The 18,979-nt window shown below is 54.2% G+C and overlaps 2 protein-coding genes across 5 annotated transcripts in view; one reads left to right on the forward strand and one right to left on the reverse strand.

The window, feature by feature from the left end:
• Nucleotides 1–9,563, reverse strand: part of NMT1 (N-myristoyltransferase 1) — a 22,908-nt gene extending 13,345 nt beyond the window's left edge. Inside the window, exons 1-3 of the mRNA XM_036398843.1 lie at nt 9,176–9,563; nt 2,682–2,796; nt 1,391–1,535 (exon numbers count right to left, since the gene is read on the reverse strand). Of these exons, the coding sequence (XP_036254736.1) occupies nt 1,391–1,535; nt 2,682–2,796; nt 9,176–9,378 (463 nt within the window). The 5' untranslated portion in view covers nt 9,379–9,563. The remainder of the gene's footprint in view (nt 1–1,390; nt 1,536–2,681; nt 2,797–9,175) is intronic.
• DCAKD (dephospho-CoA kinase domain containing) lies at nt 9,467–18,749 on the forward strand. 4 transcript variants are annotated; one of them, XM_036398844.2, is made up of 5 exons: nt 9,467–9,723; nt 13,146–13,268; nt 15,185–15,388; nt 17,169–17,256; nt 17,699–18,749. In XM_036398844.2, exons 2-5 carry the CDS (start codon nt 13,157–13,159, stop codon nt 17,982–17,984), a joined length of 690 nt encoding a protein of 229 aa, XP_036254737.1. In that variant the 5' UTR covers nt 9,467–9,723; nt 13,146–13,156; the 3' UTR covers nt 17,985–18,749. The 4 variants fall into 4 exon arrangements, with proteins under 4 accessions (XP_036254737.1, XP_036254740.1, XP_036254738.1 ...); XM_036398847.2 differs by lacking the exon at nt 9,467–9,723 and adding an exon at nt 9,780–9,888; XM_036398845.2 differs by lacking the exon at nt 9,467–9,723 and adding an exon at nt 9,780–9,883.
• The last annotated feature ends 230 nt before the right edge of the window (nt 18,750–18,979 follow it).

The following is an 18,979-nucleotide window of genomic DNA, read 5'->3' on the forward strand; positions in this document are numbered from 1 at the left end:
CAAGAGATGGGGCTCTCCATCCTTAGATGCCCATGGCAGCTTGGGGTGGAGCTGTTTATGTTTGTGCTTCCCCTCTCCTGCCTGTGCCAGGGAGGGATGTGAGCCCAGCAGAACAAGGATGTGGCAGCTCAGCACTGGATTTGCTTCCCAGAGCTGCTCCCTGCCCCAACTCACCCCAAATTACCTTCCCCACCAAGGATCTCTGTCTGGGAAGCTCCAACCCCCAGGAAAGGGAGAGCTGGACAGCTCTGAGCCCTTCTCAGGATGTGGCAACACCACACACAAAACTTGGGTACAGAAGGCTGGGGAGACACAACTGCAGGGCTGACAGGAGATCACTGTCCTATGCAGGGGCTCCCAGGGAAATGCTGGCCCAGGCTGGGACGGTGGGGATGGGGAAGGATCAGGCACCACCAGTGTGGAGCTGGAGGATGCAGCTGTGGCTGTGTTTGCTCACCCAATGGGCTCCAGGCTTGCCCTGGAAGTTTTGATTGCCTGCCCATTGTCACATCCCAAAGTGGGTGGGTGAAGTGACAATCCCTGTCTGCCACTGCAGGGGTGGGAGAGGTGAGATTGAGGGGTTGTGGAGGCCTCACACAGCAGAGAACTCCTGTAGGAGTGTGGCCCATGGTGACAGACTGACAAAACTGTCTTTTGTCTCCTTAAAAAGGAAAAAAGCTCAGAAGTTTCTTTCCTCAGTGAGTGAAAAAGAGACCTCATAGGACCTTGGGGACTTCACCTCAAAATTAAGGATGGCCAATTGGACAGGAGCCAAAAAGTCCTGCCTGAGCAATTCACTAGAGAAATAAGAAAACAAAGGAACTAAATTGCTTTTGTGAGGTGTTTTAGCAGGAGCGAGAACCTCTAGCAGGTGGCTCAGGTTTTCTCTGTAAAGAGTTTTGTTACTTTGCCTTTTATTAAAACCTTTTTGTTTCCAACACTACCACAGAAGCCATGCTGCTGATTTTATGTTTTCTAAGGTAGCTGAGCTATCTTGGGTGTGAAATAGATCTCCAAGAGCTGATGAGACCTGGCTGGAGGAGACCTGTTGGGACCCAGGACATTGCTCTGGCTGCCCTGGGTGATTCCAGGCCCAGACCAGGCCTGGGATTAAGGGATGCACAAATGCAGGAAGCATCAGGTGAGATGTCTGAAGGGGTTCCTTGTCCCTCTGTACCCCTGAAGTGCTTGCACAGCTCTTCAGACCCTCCCCACCCTCCTAGCCCACGTTGCTGAATGGTGGGGAAGTGGTTTTGGTGCCTTTGAAGCCCAGGCCAGGCAGGGACTCACCTGGTGGCCACAGATCAGCACCTCCAGGCTTCTCTGAGGGCTTCCTGGAAACCACAGGGCCTCCCCCAGGGCCCACAGGACATTGAGAGGCTGCACATACCTAACTTGGGCACTGGCTGTGTGTCCCAGAACTGGTAGCTCCTCTTGCTGGCTTCCTCCATGGTTTTGGCAGGTCCCTGACCTACAGAGAAGAGCTCGATGGCTTTTTGAATCTCCTGGATCCTCTCAGCAGGTAAAGAGTTCACCTGAGGGCACAGAAGGAGGGTGGAAAGGCAAAATGAGTAAGCTGAGCCAGCAGGGCTCCTCCTCATTAGGGGAATGTGGAGCTGATCCTGTCATGGAGAGCAGGCAGGAAGTTCCCTTCCCATCCTCAGTCCCTGACAGGCCCCCTGCCCCTCATCTAGAACTGGTTCCAGGCACTCCCAGGACAAAGGGGATGGCAGAATTTTCTGAAAAATGCTTTAAGTGGGTGCTGTGAGCCCCAGGAGCAAACCTCCCCACCTGACATCCTGCAGAGACAGATGGATCAACCCACACCCAGCACTTGAGATGCTTTCAGTGGCTTTTCTCTCACTGTTCAGCCTCCTCCCTCCAAGCTGGATCTGTATCCACAAACTGCAGCTTCCAGAGGAGTCCCTGGACCCCAGGGACTGGGACAAGGCAGAGAGGTTGAGTCAAGATGAAAGACACTTTCATCCTCCTCTTCCTCAGGGGGGATGGCTCTGCACTGAATTCCCAACCCCAGCTCCTCTCTGTTCCCTGAGGAATTTAATTTGAAAAACACAAAGCCCCAATTTAAAGCTCTGCAGTGTCAGATGGACAAAATATTCAAAATATTTGGACAGGTACTGGCATCAGACAGAAAACAGCCTCTGCTGATGTGTCCCCTCTGCCACAGGACCAGAGGGGACAAGTGGGCCAGGAGGGTCAAACCCTGTGTGTCCCATTCCTGAATCAGTGGCTGCTGGAGAGGATCAGGCAAAGCCCAGAGGGATAAAACAGACCCTGCTCTCTCCAGCTGCTGTTCCTGGGATCATCAAGCAAAAAATCAACACCAGCAGATGTCCCCTCTGTGCTGCTGAAGGCAGGACCCACCTGGCAGTGGCAGCTCCTGCCTGTGACAGCAGCTGCTCTCTGGGAAGAGTAACTTGGAGGTGCCAGTCTGAGCCTGGAACTGGCTGAGATATCCAGCCAAGGACTGCATTACCCCTGGAGTGCTCTGCAAACACCTTCTGCACCAACAGGAATTCCCACACATGGAGAAATCGCTCAAAATCTGAAGTTTTTTGAGCAAACAAGTGCCTAAAACCAGGGCTGGGAACTCCTTCCTGGGCCTAAGTAACACAGGAGGGGTTTGGGAGGGGCCTGGATTCTGGGTAGGGGGTGCTCACCTTCACTGGCTGGTCCTGAGCCTGGTCAGCCTGGTCTCCTCCTCCCTTCTCTTTCTTCCTTTTGGGTTTCTTTTTCTTCTTTTTGCCTCCGCTGTCATTTGCTGGACTCAGGCCCCTGAGGAACAAAAGAAACATCATTGGAGCCTTGGGGTTTTCTTTTGGGAGAACATTTCTTTGGTTTCTGAGGCACTCTGATGAAAATGCAGGCTCCTGCTGAGTCCAAGTCTCCAGGAAGGGGAATCTTCTGTGCACACTCCATGGCACAGAACTCCCTGGGAGTCCCCAAAAAGGGACAGCACCAACACCTCCCACCCCCAGGTGTGCTGGGCAGTGGGGACTGTGCCCTGTGCTGCAGGTGACCACATCCCTGCTCTGCCACCCGTGCCCAAACCCACCCTGTGGAGTGCTGGGGTGCTCAGCTTTGGCTTTTCCCTCTTTTCCAAGCCCAAGGATGGATGTGGAAGCAGAAATAACTGATCCAGCCCCAGGGATGAGGCCCCAGAGCAGGTTCAGGCACCACAGAGAGGTCACTGGCCAAGGACATTGTGCCAAGTGTCACCTCTCCTGCAGAGGTGATGCTCTAAGGAGATGAAGCTGTTTATTGGAAAATTATCATATTGTTATGCTGGAGCTGGAAAATTGAGAGTGAAGAGCAAATTTCTGGGAGTGCAGGGTGGGAAGTGCCCACACCAGGGCACAGCTCCTCCTTCCAGAGCTGCAGGGCATCCCTGGACATCCAGATCATCATCATCATCATCATCATCATCATCATCATCCTCCCCAAACAGCTGCTGGTGTGAAACCCCTCACTGAACCTGGCTTTTGTTCCAGCTTTGTCCCCTCATTGAGCTTGGCCTTTGTTTGGCATCCTGGTGCCAAAACCCAGGAGAGGTTCCTGCTCCCAGCATGGCAGAGGGCAACTGATGATGATGATGATGGTCTTGTGATCCTGCATGGAATGACCTGACACAGGACATTCAGCGTTATGGGGGAGCTGGGAGCCTCTGAGGCACTCAGGGCTCAGGGGGAAATGCAGTCCTGGAGAGGCTGGAGCAGGTCTGAGGGGAAGGAGCAGGGTCAGGAGAGCTTTGCCAGCTGCCAGCACATGGCTCAGCTCTGTCCTGCCCCTCAGTGCTGCCCAGCAGGGTCAGGGTACAGCACAGCTGTCCCCCTCCTTGCACCCCAAAACAGGGAAACCCCACAGATCTGACCTGCCCAGAGGCACCAGCCTGGAATCCCCCCACAAAAGCACAGTTTGATGTCTTTACAAACACAAGAAGTGGTAAAGAGGGTGGAGCAGGAAAAAAACATAAGAAATGTGTTGGAAAATGTGTTGGAGCAGCATCCAATTATTTATTTCAGCAAGGCCAGGGAGGAAAACAGAGCTTGGAAGGTGGAAGGTGTCTCTGCCTGGATGATCTTCAAGGTCCCTTCCAACCCAACCACTCTGTGCAATCCCTGGGCTGAGCAGCAAGGTTATGAAACTGGGGAAAAGTGGATGGAGAAATGGTTTTGGAAGGATGAAATGGGATGTAGAATAGAAAGCCAACATGATGGGGAGCAGAGAAGGGGTTGCAGGACACTGGGGAAGCTTTTCCTCTGGATAACACCTGAACAGCAGCAGAGACTCTGCAGACAGCACATGCTGGGGAAAAGGATCCTCATCCACCAGCAGAGCCTGTGTGGGACACCTGGGGATGGAAGGGACACCTGGGGATGGAAGGGACACCTGGGGATAGAAGGGACACCTGGAGAGGGAAGGGACACCTGGAGAGGGAAGGGACACCAGGAGAGGGAAGGGACACCTGGAGAGGGAAGGGACACCTGGAGAGGGAAGGGACACCTGGGGATAGAAGGGACACCTGGAGAGGGAAGGGACACCTGGGGATGGAAGGGACACCTGGGGATGGAAGGGACACCTGGAGAGGGAAGGGACACCTGGAGGTGGAAGGGACACCTGGGGATAGAAGGGACACCAGGAGGTGGAAGGGACACCTGGAGAGGGAAGGGACACCTGGGGATGGAAGGGACACCTGGGGATGGAAGGGAAACCTGGGGATGGAAGGGACACCTGGGGATGGAAGGGACACCTGGGGATGGAAGGGACACCTGGGGATGGAAGGGACACCTGGAGAGGGAAGGGACACCTGGAGATGAAAGGGACACCTGGGGATAGAAGGGACACCTGGAGAGGGAAGGGACACCTGGAGAGGGAAGGGACACCAGGAGAGGGAAGGGACACCTGGAGAGGGAAGGGACACCTGGAGAGGGAAGGGACACCAGGAGATGAAAGGGACACCTGGAGATGAAAGGGACACCTGGGGATAGAAGGGACAGCTGGAGAGGGAAGGGACACCTGGAGAGGGAAGGGACACCTGGAGAGGGAAGGGACACCTGGGGATGGAAGGGACACCTGGGGATGGAAGGGACACCTGGGGATGGAGCATTCCTGGTGTGGGAACAAGCAGTGGTTCAGGGCAAGCTGCCCCACAAAAGGGGGTGAAGATAAACCCCCCTTCTTCTCCAGAAGAACAAGAAGGGAGAGGAGCAGGAACAAAGCTCCAAGGTCCAGCAGCCCTGGGGGGAATCTCACCTTCCTTCCCACTGCCAGGAAAGGGCTTTGCTCCCCCTGGGAGATGCTGCTTGGACATGACAGCAGCAGCAATGGCAGCACAGCGCTGCTGACACCACTATTGATTTTAGTGACAAATGTGTGATGGCTTTTTTAACTCTCTGGGGAGGAGCACAGGCAAATCCTGGTCACACTGAAGTCCTGGGATGAGCAAAGCCACCTTGGAGCTGCAATAAACACATCCAAACAATTTCCTATCAATTTTGACAGCACCGGGAGAATTCCTGAGCACACCTCAAGGGCTGACACTGGAAGTTGCCCCTTCCAAAGGGGAGGGACACGAGTTCCCAGCTCACCTGCATGTTGGGATGCTGCAGGTGTCAGCTGTGACAGACAAAATGCTCCCCTCATACTGTGTCAGCATTGCTTTGCTTCATAAATCAGAGCTGCCAACTCCCAGCTTGGTGCTAATGAGCTCAGCCCAAGCTTGCAGGTGAAATCTCTGAGAAAATTCCTCCCTGATTTATGAGCAAAGCTGTCGTGACCTGGAAGAAATCAGGGTGGCAGAAGGTGGGATGAGGTTTTGCATTCCAGGTGGCATGGCCTGGGGAAGGGCCCTGCTCCAGCCAGGAGATGAAAACCAAGCTGGCAGAGGAGGCACCAGCATGTAGGGAAATGCTGGAAAACCCAAAGACCCCACTCACCACACCCAGAGAAGCAACAATTACAGGTGTTTTTTATTTTAAATCTATGTAAAGCAAATATCTTCTATTTAAAGGAAAGCAAATATCTTCTTTCTCCAGCTACACCACCCAGATACTCCCCAAATTAATGACAATGTGTGGGACAAATCACCACCACCCAAAATCTGCAGGTGGCCTGACAAAGCTGAGAGGGCTGGAGGAGTTTCATCCCCAGGAGGGGTGAGCTGCCAGCCCATCCCACAGCCCACAGCCCACATCCCACAGCCTTCCCAGCTGCATTTAAGGCCCTTTTTTTCCTCTCATATCCCTTTGCATTCTGAGGTGCACTGAGAGATGAAGTAGCAGGACAAAGGCACCTTGGCTGCAAACATCTCCCAGCTCCCTGTGGGATCACCATGGTCTCTTTTCTGGCTAAGGAAAACACTTTTCTCCTGAGAAAGGCATCCCTACCACCATGGCCATTGCTCCAATCCCTCCTTTTCTGTTTCCAGGGGTCTGCAAAGGCTCCAGCCCCAACCACTGCCCAGCAAACAACCCCTGTGAACAGAGTGAACTTGAAAATTGATTTTTGGAAGCATTTAAAGACAGCAACCGGGCTTGTTCAGGGTGAGACCTGCTCAGACTGACTCAGCACCTCTAGAGGCTGGAAAACACCAGACTCACCCAGTAACAAACTGGTGCAAACTGGAAAACAGCCTCTAGACTCACCCAGTAACAAACTGGTGCAAACTGGAAAACAGCCTCTAGACTCACCCAGTAACAAACTGGTGCAAACTGGAAAACAGCCTCTAGACTCACCCAGTAACAAACTGGTGATCAGCACCCACTCATCCATCCCTGGGTGCCCCCAAAGCTGAGGGAGGGAGCACAAGGGGAACAGCCCCAGCTGTGGGCAGCTCCCTGAGCCTGGTGGGAGGCTGAAAGTGTCAGATGAGAAGATCCCTGCTCTGTATTTACGTGCTGGCAAATCCTTCAGCCATGCCAGGGGCTAATCAGGCACAGTGCTTAGGCTGTAATCTCTGTAATCTCGTTAGGGGCTGTGGCAGGGAGGATCTCCAGATGGCAGAGCTCAGCTCCAGAGCCCAGCATGCCACCAGTGCCTGTCCCAGGAACCCTTTCTTGTGGCTAAGAGCAGGCAGGGGTTGCCAAACCCCTCTGGAAAAGCCCCTGTGCCCCCTCACACAGTGGCACTCCCAAACCCTTCCAGCCTGAAACAGCTTCCCCAGGTGGCTCTGGACTGTTTCAGGGGATTGGGACACTCCCATCCTTGGTGTCACCAGTGCCTGGGAGGTGACAAACCCCACCAGGCTGAGCCCACGCCCTTCCAGAACCAGGGAATAAATCCTGCACAGCAGAAGCTCCCTCCACACAAAAGGAAATATGAAAAACAACCGAGTGGGATTATTTTCTTTGGAAAATCAGCTTGGATAGGCACAGCAGAGAGCACTGCAGCCACCTCCCCGTGCTGACACAGGACTGAGGCTGAGGAAACTCAATTCCTCTTTCCTGTCCTTAAAAGGAAAGGAAGTATTGCTTTCACTGAGGAATACTTTTATGTTTTAAACCTCAGGGCCAAAATCCAGTGAGTCCCAGCACAAACTGGCACAGGAAGGGCTCTGAGTGTGGCTCTGCAAAGCCTGGCAGCTCAAAGCCCTTCCCTTGCCCTGTTTTTGGGGACAGTGTCACTGGGGTGACAGGAAACACTCCCACACCCTGCTCTAATGGGATGGATGGTATGGAATCAACAGAATTCATGCACCCAGTGAGAAATCCATCCTCCTTCCCACCACTTGGTCTCTCCCTGGTGGTTTTTGGGGGTTTGCCAGAGAGCTCCAAAGCCTCCCTGCCTCGTGCTCCTTATGTGCCCACCACCAGCCACACTTTTGGTGTTATTTCCCAAGTCATTCAAACTATTTCCTAGTGGATATTCCCCAGGCTGCCTGTGGTGGCCCAGCTCCTCGAGGTGCCCAGAATCCCAGGAGGGCTCCAGGCCACACCATTTCCTGGCAAAGGGCAGGAGGAACTGCTGGGCTGAGGAGCAGCAGTGATTGAGCACCGTGTCTCCTGTGCTCAGCTCTGGCTTCCACAAACCTAATCATGTCAGAGGGAAAGAAAATAAAAATCTCCCCCAAGCACAGCTAAACCGATTAAAGTGAGACACGGTGCCACACCCGGGAGGCAAATGAAATATAAATGGGCAGCTGTGCTGTCATAAAAAAAAGCCTCTGTGATATTTCTTGTGTGACCTTTTATTCACTTTGGTTCCTGGGCAGGCAGGATTGGAGGGAGAATGGCTCTCCAAGCCTGTGGTCTCTGCTCTGCAGGGCTGGGGAAGCAGCACCAGGAGAGAAAGAGGAGCCCAAGGAGGCTCAGCTGCAGGAAAAACAAAGTGAAAACCACCGGGAACCTCTGGAAAGCCACACATCGGTGTTGGGTTCCCAGCAGGAACGAGGACAGAGCCTCTCCCCCAAATCCCAAGCATAGTGAGGCAGCTCTGCACCGTATTAATTAAGGCAGTGAGTAACGAGGGTGCTACGTTAAGCATCCCAGCTCTTCCCTGCTGAGATAAGGACCTGCCTGGCTGCCTGTGCTCGCTCCCTGCCTTGTTGTTGTTATTCCACCATTCCATAGCCCTGGAGGCTGCGCTCCTCCAACCACGAGACAATGTAGCCAGAGCTGTTCAAAACCCTGGGCTGTGTTTAGGATAGCGACGGGATGAGTGTGCAGAAAGCCGGGATTATTCCAGGGATGCCACATGCTCCGGAAAGCGGCATCACGCGTGCCACCACCCTGGGTGGCACCGCGGGGATGGAGATGCCACGAGTAGGCTGAGGCTCCTGCGGGAGGGCAGAGGGAATGCGGGGAGACACACCCTAACGCAAGGGCAGGAAGAGCTGCTAAATGGGCTCATTTCTGCCCCAAAAAGACGCTCACGGCCCCATCCCGGCCGCCCTGCAGCACCGCAGCCGTCACCCATCCACGCCGGGCCGCGCCCGACCCTGCTGAGCTTCGGACACGCTCCCGCAGCGGGCGTGAATGGGCGCCAGCGGCACCGCCCCCCCGCCAGACTGACTGGCGCCTCGACCAATAGCTGCCCGGGATGCTGCCTAGCGGCCAATCAGCGCACGCAAGGGGCGGGGCGCCTCTCACTTCCCGGCCGTTCCTCGCCTCAATGGGCCCGGCCGCCGCCGTGGCACGCGGTCCCGGCCGCCGCTCACCCCCGGTTGGAGCCATGCTCCGCCTCGTTCTCGCAGTCGCTGCAATGCTCGTGGTCGTTCTCCTCCGCCGTCGGCCGCGAAGGCCTCGCCGGTGGCCGCCTCACTGCTGTCTCACTGTCGTCCGCCATCTTGAACGGGGCCTCCGCGCGTGCCGCGCCCCCGCAACAAAGCGCGCCGCGATTGGCCGGCGGGCCGTGAGGCATGCCGGGAGTGGTAGTCCGCGTGGGCTTGCGGGGGCCGGGCTGCGCTGGGACCGGGAACTACAATTCCCGTCAGATCTCAGGTGGTGTCTCGGGGCGGACCGCCGCTGGCGGGAGGGCTCCCTCAAACCGGGCAGTCGCGTGGATGCCCCGGCGGACGGAGAGCCGCGACCCGTTCCCCGCTGAAGCCACGGTGGTGGCGTCTTCAGCCGCGAGGGATGGGAGGGATGCTTGAGGGATGGGTCGAGTCTAATGAAGGCGGCGCTGATTGGCTGGGAGAGACGCCCCCTCTTCCCGCCAGCCAATGGGCGCGCCGGACACTGCGGCGTGGGTGAAGCCGGGCGGAGGGTGAGTGTGAGGGCGGCGGCCATGGCGGCGCCCGCGGGGTCGGTCACGGTGTTTGCGGCGGTTCTTTCCCCGCTAATTAACGATGATTCTTCCCTTTGGCTGTAGCATCCTCCAACCAAACACCAGCGCTCTCAGCCCCAGCAGAGATGAGGAGGGCCGGGTGAGGTTGGTGCTGGAGGACACGCTCCAGCTTCATCCCCACTCCCTGTGCTTGCCTCGTGGATGGATTGAGGCTGGCAGCTTGTGTTGTGCTCAAAACCCTCTAGAAGCTGGGGCACGAGAATTTTTTGGGCACTTAATTCTTTGAAAGACATTTCCTCAATGCTCTGGCTGCGTCTCCCCATAACAGCTCACCAAGTTTTCCTGAGCAACCTCTTTGGGTGGTGTTCTGATTTTTCCCCATGTCTGGTTTAGTTGGAACAGGCCAAATATATCCCCCAAAAATGCTGTATTTTGGGGAAAACTAGTTCTGGCTCCTGCCAGTAACATCTGCAGGAGCAAGCTGCCCTCTCCCCTCGTGTACAGTTCAAACCAGAGCTTGTTAAATATTGATGTGTGAGATCTGTGCAGGCCCTTGGACAGCACAAGTGCTCAGATCCCTGCCTGGCCCTGCTTTCCAGGACAACCCTTCCAAGGGCTGCTTTCCCCTGCAGTGATTCCTGTGGAGGAGGGACAGAAATAGCAGGGTTTTGGGAGCAAGTCCCAGCTGAGGCTGGAGGCCAGAACTCTGGCATTACTGCAGTTAAAACCCTGTTTACAAGGGCAGGAGAATTTTCAGTGTATTTTTACAAATTGTATTTATGTCAGGGTATTTTTACAAAGCAGGCGCCTGCACTGCCGTGATCCAGCTCCTCCTGGTTCCTCCTCCTACAGGCTGCAGCAGTGGGAGGATAAAATCCTGGTGGGATGGCAAATAAATAATAAATAACCAGCCTCTGTGTCACTCCAAGCCCCTTGGGACACCAGAAAGGCTCTTCATGGGGGCCAGGTCCTGTTTGGGATGTAGATAAACCTCCACAGTCTCTACTGTTTGCTGGTCATATTTTGGCCCTCTGTTTTTCCTTGTTGCTGCAGGGGAGCAGATGTTCCCATCTGCTGTCCTGGTGTCTGGAAAAGGGAAGGAAAAGGGAAGATGTTCCCATCTGCTGTCCTGGTGTCTGGAAAAGGGAAGGAAAAGGGAAGATGTTCCCATCTGCTGTCCTGGTGTCTGCTCCAGCTCTGCCCCTTCCCTCTGCCTCCAGCTGCCACAGGCCTTACCCACCTCCTCCTCCTCCCTCCAAACTGTGGGTTTGGCTCCTGTTTGAGGACTGAATTGTGACTGAAATGTCTTTTTTTGTTGTTGTTTTCTGTTTTGTTGTGTTCCCAGCCATCCTCTGTGCTCACCTGGGCAGTTTGTACCTGGTTCTTTTATGGGCAGAGTTTTTTGCAGGGCTCTGGGCTGGGCTGCAGGAGGGACACTGGGCTCTGTACCCTGCTGGGGCTGCTCTGTTTGTGGGATTCAGATACTCACAGTGCCCTCAGCTCCCCAGAGCTGCCTCTGTGTGGCTGAATCCCTTGATCTGGAGAGCACACAAGCAGGATTTAGAGGATTGCAGGGTCTGTGCAGTGTCACCAACCAAACAAAAACCCAAAATCACAGATGTGTGCTCAGGGCAGCTCCCAGACACCAGTGTGCTGCTCAGAGCTGTGAGTGCCCTGTCCTTAGGGCTGCCACTGGTGTGGGAATGGGATTTCCTGAGTGCCTTGTGGGTTCTGGTGGTGTCAGAGGTGGCTGAGCTTTGATACCTGGCTGCAGGGACTGAGCAGGGCTCTCCCTCTTGGGCCTTGTGTGTCCCTGGCTCAGATATTGTCTAATTCTGCCCTTTTTCCAGGCCTGGCTCAGATTTTGTCTGAATTCTGCCCCTTTTTCACTGCTCCTGGGTCCCAGTCCTGGCTCAGATCTGAATTCTACCCCTTTTTTACTTCTCCCGTGTCCCAGTCCTGGCTCAGACATTGTCTGAATTTCCCCCTTTTCACTGCTTCTCTGTCCCTGACTCAGATATTGTCTGAATTCTGCCCCTTTTCACTGTTCCTGTGTCCCAGTCCTGGTTCAGATATTTTCTGAATTCTGCCCCTTTTTTATTCCTCCTGTGTCCCAGTCCTGGCTCAGATCTGAATTCTGCCCTATTTCCCTGCTCCTGGGTCACCCACAACAAACCTGCCCAGAAATTTCCTGATTTCTCTGAGCAGATCCAGAGGAGGCCTTGGAGATGCATCAAAGGCTGGAGCTCCTCTGCTCTGGATCCAGGCTGGGAGAGCTGGGGGTGTTCACCTGGAGAAAAGAAGGATCCAGGGAGAGCTCAGAGCCCCTTCCAGGGCTTAAAGGGGTTCCAGGAGAGACTTTGGACAGGAAATGGAGGGACAGGATAAGGGGAAATGGAATATTGGGAAGGAATTCCTCCCTGATTTTGGACAAGAGATGGAGGGACAGGATAAGGGGAAATGGAATATTGGGAAGGAATCCCTCCCTGTGAGGGTGGAGAGGCACAGGGTGCCCAGAGCAGCTGTGGCTGCCCCATCCCTAAAAATGTTCCAGACCAGGTTGGACAGGGCTTGGAGCACCCTGGGATAGTGGAAATCCCTGTCTATAGCAGGAGGTGGAGTTGGATGGGCTTTAAAATCTCTTCCAATCCAAACAATTCCATAATTCCATGGTCAGGGTGCTTGTGACCGTGTTCACAGGGGTCTGAGGATGAGGGGAGAGACGAGGATCTGACTCCATGTTTCACAAGGCTGATTTATTATTTTATGATATAGATTATATTAAAACTATACTAAAAGAATAGAAGAAAGGATTTCATCCGAAGGCTGGCTAAGAATAGAATAATAAGGAATGATAACAAAGGTTTGTGGCTCGGGCTCTCTGTCTGAACCAGCTGACTGTGATTGGCCATTAATTAGAAACAACCACATGAGCCCAATCCCAGCTCCACCTGGTGCATTCCACAGCAGCAGATAACCATTGGGTACATTTTGTTCCTGAGGCCTCTCAGCTTCTCAGGAGACAAAAATCCTAAGGAAAGGATTTTCCATAAAAGATGCCTGTGACAGGTGCTGTAGGTGGGGCTGTGGTTTGATGATTGGAGATGCTAAAGGGGAATGAATTGCTGGAGCTGCAGATAAACCAGCTGGAGGAACTCAGGGCTGGCTCAAGTGGCACATCCAGAGCAGCATTTTTAATCCAACGCTGTCCTCCAGCCTGTGGAACACCCAGCTCAGAGGCTGCCAAAATCCTGCTGCTGTCTCAGTGACACCCTGAGAAAGTAGGAAAATGAGCTTTGAATGAAGTTGCCTGTTTGGGACTAAATATTTGATGTGCTCAGCATGAACAGAATTCAGACGATATCCTGGCATGCTTTGCAGCTTTTCTCTTTGCCTTGCAGGGACGGGCACCATGTTCCTGGTGGGACTCTCGGGTGGCATCGCGTCGGGGAAGAGCGCGGTGGTGGCCGTGCTGCGGGAGCTGGGCTGTGCCGTGGTCGATGCCGATGTTATCGCCAGGCAGGGTGAGTTTCCAGCGCTCCTCCCGCTGCCTGAGGTTCCCCTGACAACCGGGATCGCTGACGGCAGAGGGTGCTCTGGGTACATCGCAGAAAGGTTTTCCCTCCTGCTTCCCAGTCCCAGCTGCCCCGGGAGGGGGGATTGGAACGGGGATGTATTTTTAATAAAGGAAAAAAAAAGAAGATCATGACCTAATAAACACCGTGGGGATGTTGTACTCTGAGTGTCCATCCCCTGGAGTGTGGTGATTCCCAGGTCTGAAAGCCAACTCTGGGCAAGAGGAAATGTGGTTCCCTGTCAAGTGGGATCCCTTGGTGAGTCCAACATGCCCCCTGAGCCCCAGGACACCCATCCTGTCACTCAGTTACACTGGTGGCTGAAAGAGAATGTCCCTCTGTGCTGGATGTTGTTTTTCTGGTGATACTGAGAGATCAGAGCACAAAATTAATGTGCTCAAAAAACCCAACAAAAAAGTACAAAACAACAACAACAAAAAACAACAAACCCCAAACAACAACAACAAAAAAAAGGCTTGTGCTGCTTGGGCTGGAGAAAAACCCCAAAATCCCAGATCTGTTGACTCAGTAGGACCAGAGCAGACCTTGTTTTCCCTGATTACCTGTGAGGTGTTAATCCCTTCACCCCACCAGGACAATGAGGAGAGCAGAGGGTGCCCAGAGCTGCTGTGGCTGCTCCTGGATGCTTGGGAGTGTGTCAAGTCAGGCTGGATGGGGCTTGGAGCAGCCTGGGACAGTGGAAGGTGTCCCTGCCATGGCAGGGGGTGGCACTGGGTGAGGTTTCTCCCCAAACCAGTCTGGGTTTCTGAGGGCTGTGGCCCCTGCATGCAGCAGGTTTGGGGTCTGCTGTTGAACAATGGTGCAGTGGTGTCATTTGGAAGTGCCTGAGCTTTTCTGTTTGGTGAAGAACTTACTGTGTAGCCACTCAAAGCTGTGATGCTTTAACATTTTATTGCACTGTAATTCCCCTGGAGGTGCAGGAAATTTGCTGGAGGTGCTAAAAGCCCTCGGAGACGGTAGGAAAACACTACAGATACTCTGTGAAAGTTTTCTGCCAATCACTTTGTTTTGCACCAATTCCTTTTTTATATGTGTTTGTTTACTGTATGGATTTCACCCATCCTGAAACTGCCTTCCACAGAGAAAAAAATTGGTCTTAAAGACTTTTATGAGGTTGGCCTGAGGTTACAACCTGTGGCAATGTTCCTGGATTTGGGAGAGATGATTATCTGTGGTCTGTCCTTGCTGTGGTTACCCTCAGCTGGAGCTTAATTATGGTTTTATTGCTTCATCCCTTTTGTTGGATTTTTTTTTTTGTGTGTGGCTTTCAACTTATACACTCCTGTAACGTCAGAGCCCCTGCAAGGGCTGATTGGGGATTGAGCTTTCAGAATCTTTTTCTGTTCATTTTCCTGAAGAATTTAGTGACTGATGTGAAAGACAATAAAAAAAAACCACATCAGCAGCATCCAGGGCCACGTTACAGCAGTGACATCCACACAGTGCTGAAGTTTCCAGCTGGTCCTGGTTCCTTTAGGATCTCCCTGCTCCATCCCTGGTGGGAATTGGCTCAGCCCAGCTGCTCCCCCAGCCCTGGCTTGTGGCCGTCACCGTGTCCTCCCTGCTGACCGGTCACCCTGAGCAGCAGCACGTGCCACCAGGGTTGTGCTGCTGAATTAATGTCTGCAGGGCTTCCATCTTCCAGGTGTCAGCCCTCAAAGGGACCTTGGGCTGGCAGGAGCTGCAGAGGTGGTGCCAGGACAGATGTGCTAGAGGCAGATGTGCTGCCACGGCGAGCATCAGCTCTGTGGTGAATGAGCAAACCCCGTCTGAGGGTGATTGCTGATACAACACCAACTGTGCTGTAAAACTGGCTCTCACCCCCAGCTCTTTGATGTTCTCAGTGGTGCAGCCCCACTCCAAGGCCCATCAGCAGATCCTGCAGCACTTTGGCACCGAGATCCTCCTGGAGAACGGCGAGATAAATCGTGAGGCTCTCGGAAGCATCATCTTCTCCCAGCCAGAGAAACGGCGGCTGCTGAACTCCATCACCCACCCTGAGATCCTGAAGGAGATGCTGAAGCAGATCCTGAAGTATTTTGTACTTGGTAAGAGGCCTTGTCCAGGCTCCTGCCCAAGTAGGAGCCATCCCTGCTCCCTTGAATGTGAGGAGAGGGGCAGGGATGACAGGGGAAGGGAAGGGACGTTGAGTGACAGCCTTTGTGCTCTGCCTGCCGTGGCCTTTGGTGTCAGTGTTTGGAGGATTCATTCCTGATTCACTCCTGCCTTTCACTGCTGCCCTTCACTGCTTTCCTCTGTGGTTTCAAGTGTATCTGTAGGGCCTGGGAGCAGCTTTGCTGAGATTCCCCACCAGATAATGCCACATTGCTGACATGGCCACATGTCCCTCCCTGCCCCCTGCCTGCTCCAGCTTCACTGCAAGCTCTGGAGCCCTCTGAGTGTCGATAAGGTGAGGAATGGGCTGACAGCTGTGGCTTCCAAAGTGCCACATTCCCCCTGATAAAAGGAACAAATGCAGCTGTCAGGCTGGGCTGGGGAAATGCCAGATAAGATCACCAGCTGTTCCAGAGGTCTCCATGTAGACAGAAGGATGCCTTAATAGAGTCAGTCTGGATTGGTGGTGCTTATCAGAGCTGAGCCCTGAGAGAGCTGAACAGGCTAGGGCACCACGGGGCCAAGCTCTGCTGCGGGGTGAGGAGGAGGAGGAGGAAGCACAAAGGAAGCAACAGGCAGGAATGCCAGGAGCCAGAGATGGAGTCTTGAACTCGGGGCTGCGGGCTGAGGAGGCGGATGCTGTCCTGGCCCTTGGCTAGAGCTCTGTGTGGCTTCAGCAGGCTGCTTTGTCCTCATTAGTCAGGATTTAATGATTTGGGATAGCTGGATGTTGTCTCTGAGGATGGCTGTGTAAGGAAAGCTCTGATCGATCCAATCAGAGGGCAGCCAGAAGCCCCTCAGGATGGAGGTGCCGGTGGAATGGTGGCTCCTTGGATGAGGATGTCTTTGTCAAGACTTTACTTGCTGTGGGCAGCTTGGTTTTAGGGGGGTTATAAAGAGGGGACACCAGCCTGAGATGTCCCCATGACTGGGGGACACACAGAGAGTGAAGTCCTGACTTAGAGCTTTCCCCTCTCCCCCAGACTCAGCAGGGCATCTCCCACCTCCCCAAACACTGGCCAAGGGCAGGGGCATGGAGAGGACCAGGGGACAGTGATTGACTGTGAGAAGCTCTGCTCCCTGTGCTGTCAGAGGTTTTAAACCAAACTCAGCCCGTTTTGGTGAGAGTTCAGCCCTTGGGCTGTGCCTGGAGGCTCCCCTCACATTTCAGTGTCACAGCTGCAGGAGGTCTGTGGGGATTTCCTTGCTCCCCTTGGAAAAATGGAGCTGTTTAGCCAAAGCTTTTCATAAAGGGAGGAAAGCTGAGCTGGGAAATGTTGGCTCAGATGGCTGCAGCCTGGTGAAGTCTTGGACAAGAGAAGGAGAGGAGAGCAGATCCTGCTGTGGGCACTGCTTCCCGGGAGAGGCCAGCACAGCACACAGCTGCTGCTCCTGCCAGCCAGGCACTGCTGCTCTCATTTCAGCTCCTCGTTTCAGCTCCTCATTATATTTCTGCAGTTTCACCTTTGGTCTGGAGCAGCCAGGTTAGGGTTGATTTTTTTTTTTTTTCCTCTGGAAACTTGGAATGAAACCATTTCCTCCCTGTGAGAGGGAGGCGGGCCAGCAGGCTCTGCTCTGCTTGGCTGTGATCATGGAGCTGAAGAGCTCCTGCTTGCTTTGCTTTTGCTGACCATGGTGTGTGTGCAGCATGAGGGATTTGGGAATGGGGGTTAACTCTGTTCCCTTTTTTGGGGAATGTTGCCATTTCCACAGGTTACCGCTACGTGATCCTCGACATCCCTCTGCTCTTCGAGACCCGTGGCTTGGCCAGGCTGATGAAATACACAGTGCTGGTTTATTGGTAAGTGCTCCAGGAGCCACGAGGACAGGGACAAAGCCACCTCTCTCAGATGGGACCATCATGTGCCTCCACTCTGGAGGTTCAGCCTCAGCCCTGGTGCAATTGAGAGAAGTGATACCTCCTCCCTTTATAGTGCATGAGGGCCTTCCTGAGCTTTCCCTGGCACCATCACAGAGGGGAATTCACTGCCTTTGGGCCTTCCACAGCCCATGTTCTATCAGGGCAGGATCTGGGGCACTGTTACAGGCTCTGTGAATGCTGAGAACAGCCCAGGCAGCAGTGGCTCTGCTGCTCCAAGTGCAGGCTGACTGTGTCAGAAATGACAAGGGGGCACCTCTCTCATTCCCACTTTATCCCAGCGATTCCCCCCGGTGCCCGAGGAGGGCAGATCCCCCTTTCCCTCCCTCCCACGCCCAGCTCAGCCCAGTGCTCCCCCCGGCAGTGATCCCCCGACGCAGCTGGCGCGGCTGATGAAGAGGAGCGGGCTGGGCGTGGCCGAGGCCGAAGCTCGGATCAGCTCCCAGCTGCCCCTGGAGGAGAAGCGCAGGTGGGCCACGCACGTCATCGACAACTCCGGGGACTGGGAGAGCACTCGCCGGCAGGTCCTGCAGCTGCACACCCGCCTCGAGGATTCCCTGGATTTCCTCTGGGCACGGCTCGTGGTGGGCACGGCCGTTGCCGGGCTCGGCGGGCTGGTGTTCCTCCTCATCCGGCATTTCATCTCTTAATTCACCTTTTCTCTTAGGCAGGGAAGGGGCCTGAATTTCCCCGTTTGAAAAGGGCAGTGAAAGGCCACCTCTGTTAATGAGCTTTGCCAGCTGAATGCAGACAGCGGTGTCTCCTTGCACACTTCCCAAGGTGAACACATCCAGAGTTTTTTTCAGGCATATTCTCCCTGCTCAGGTTCTCACCCACCAGCTGTGCCTGTGGGATGATGCCCTTGTTCCCATGTGGGTCCATTGTGGGACTTCACTGAGTTGAGGCACTTTAATCAGGCACAATCTCACTTTAATCAGGTACAATCTCACTTTAATCAGGTACAATCTCACTTTAATGTCTTCCAGGACAATCTCCTCCCTAGGGCTGAGGCCTTCTCAGGCCCTGTTACTGCTTGCAGTGTCCCCTGGGGTGATTCCCCATAGCTCAGCCCTCCTCATCCAGATTTAGATTTTGGATTTCCCCTCTTTGATGTTGATTTAAAGAAAAGCTGTAAAATCAGCGAGGGGGAGGACAGCACCTCATTCACATGGATGGGGTGTTCAGCTTGCTGCTCCTCCCCTCTGCCTCTGTGGCCATCACTCATGGGTCACCCTTGGCTTTGGATCCAAGGGTGTGATCCACCCTGGAGCAGGCTGAGACCTGGGCTCTGCCTCATTCAAACTCATTTCCTGCTGTTTGAGCTTCCTTTGGCAGCAGTTCCCCGGTGGGAGAGCCGAGCCTGGGCGAGGCGGGTGCTGGGTCTTCACTTTTGTTTTAATAAAACACTGAAAGCAGCTGCTCCACATCCCGTGGCTCTTCCCAGCCTGCTCCCAGGCTGTTCCTATGCCGGGGCACGGCTGCACTCTGTAAAGTTCAGCACACGCAGGAAGAGCTGCTGGCTGCTCCTGCTTTTCCCAGTAAACATCCCTGAGCTGCTCCAGGAGCTGCTTGGAGCTTCAGCCCTGCCATGGCCTTCCTCTGGGGGGGCTGTGGCTCAGTGCTGGCTCTGGGCACCCCACGGGGT

This window comes from Molothrus ater, chromosome 27 (assembly GCF_012460135.2).
Source record: "Molothrus ater isolate BHLD 08-10-18 breed brown headed cowbird chromosome 27, BPBGC_Mater_1.1, whole genome shotgun sequence".
NCBI lineage: Eukaryota > Metazoa > Chordata > Aves > Passeriformes > Icteridae > Molothrus > Molothrus ater.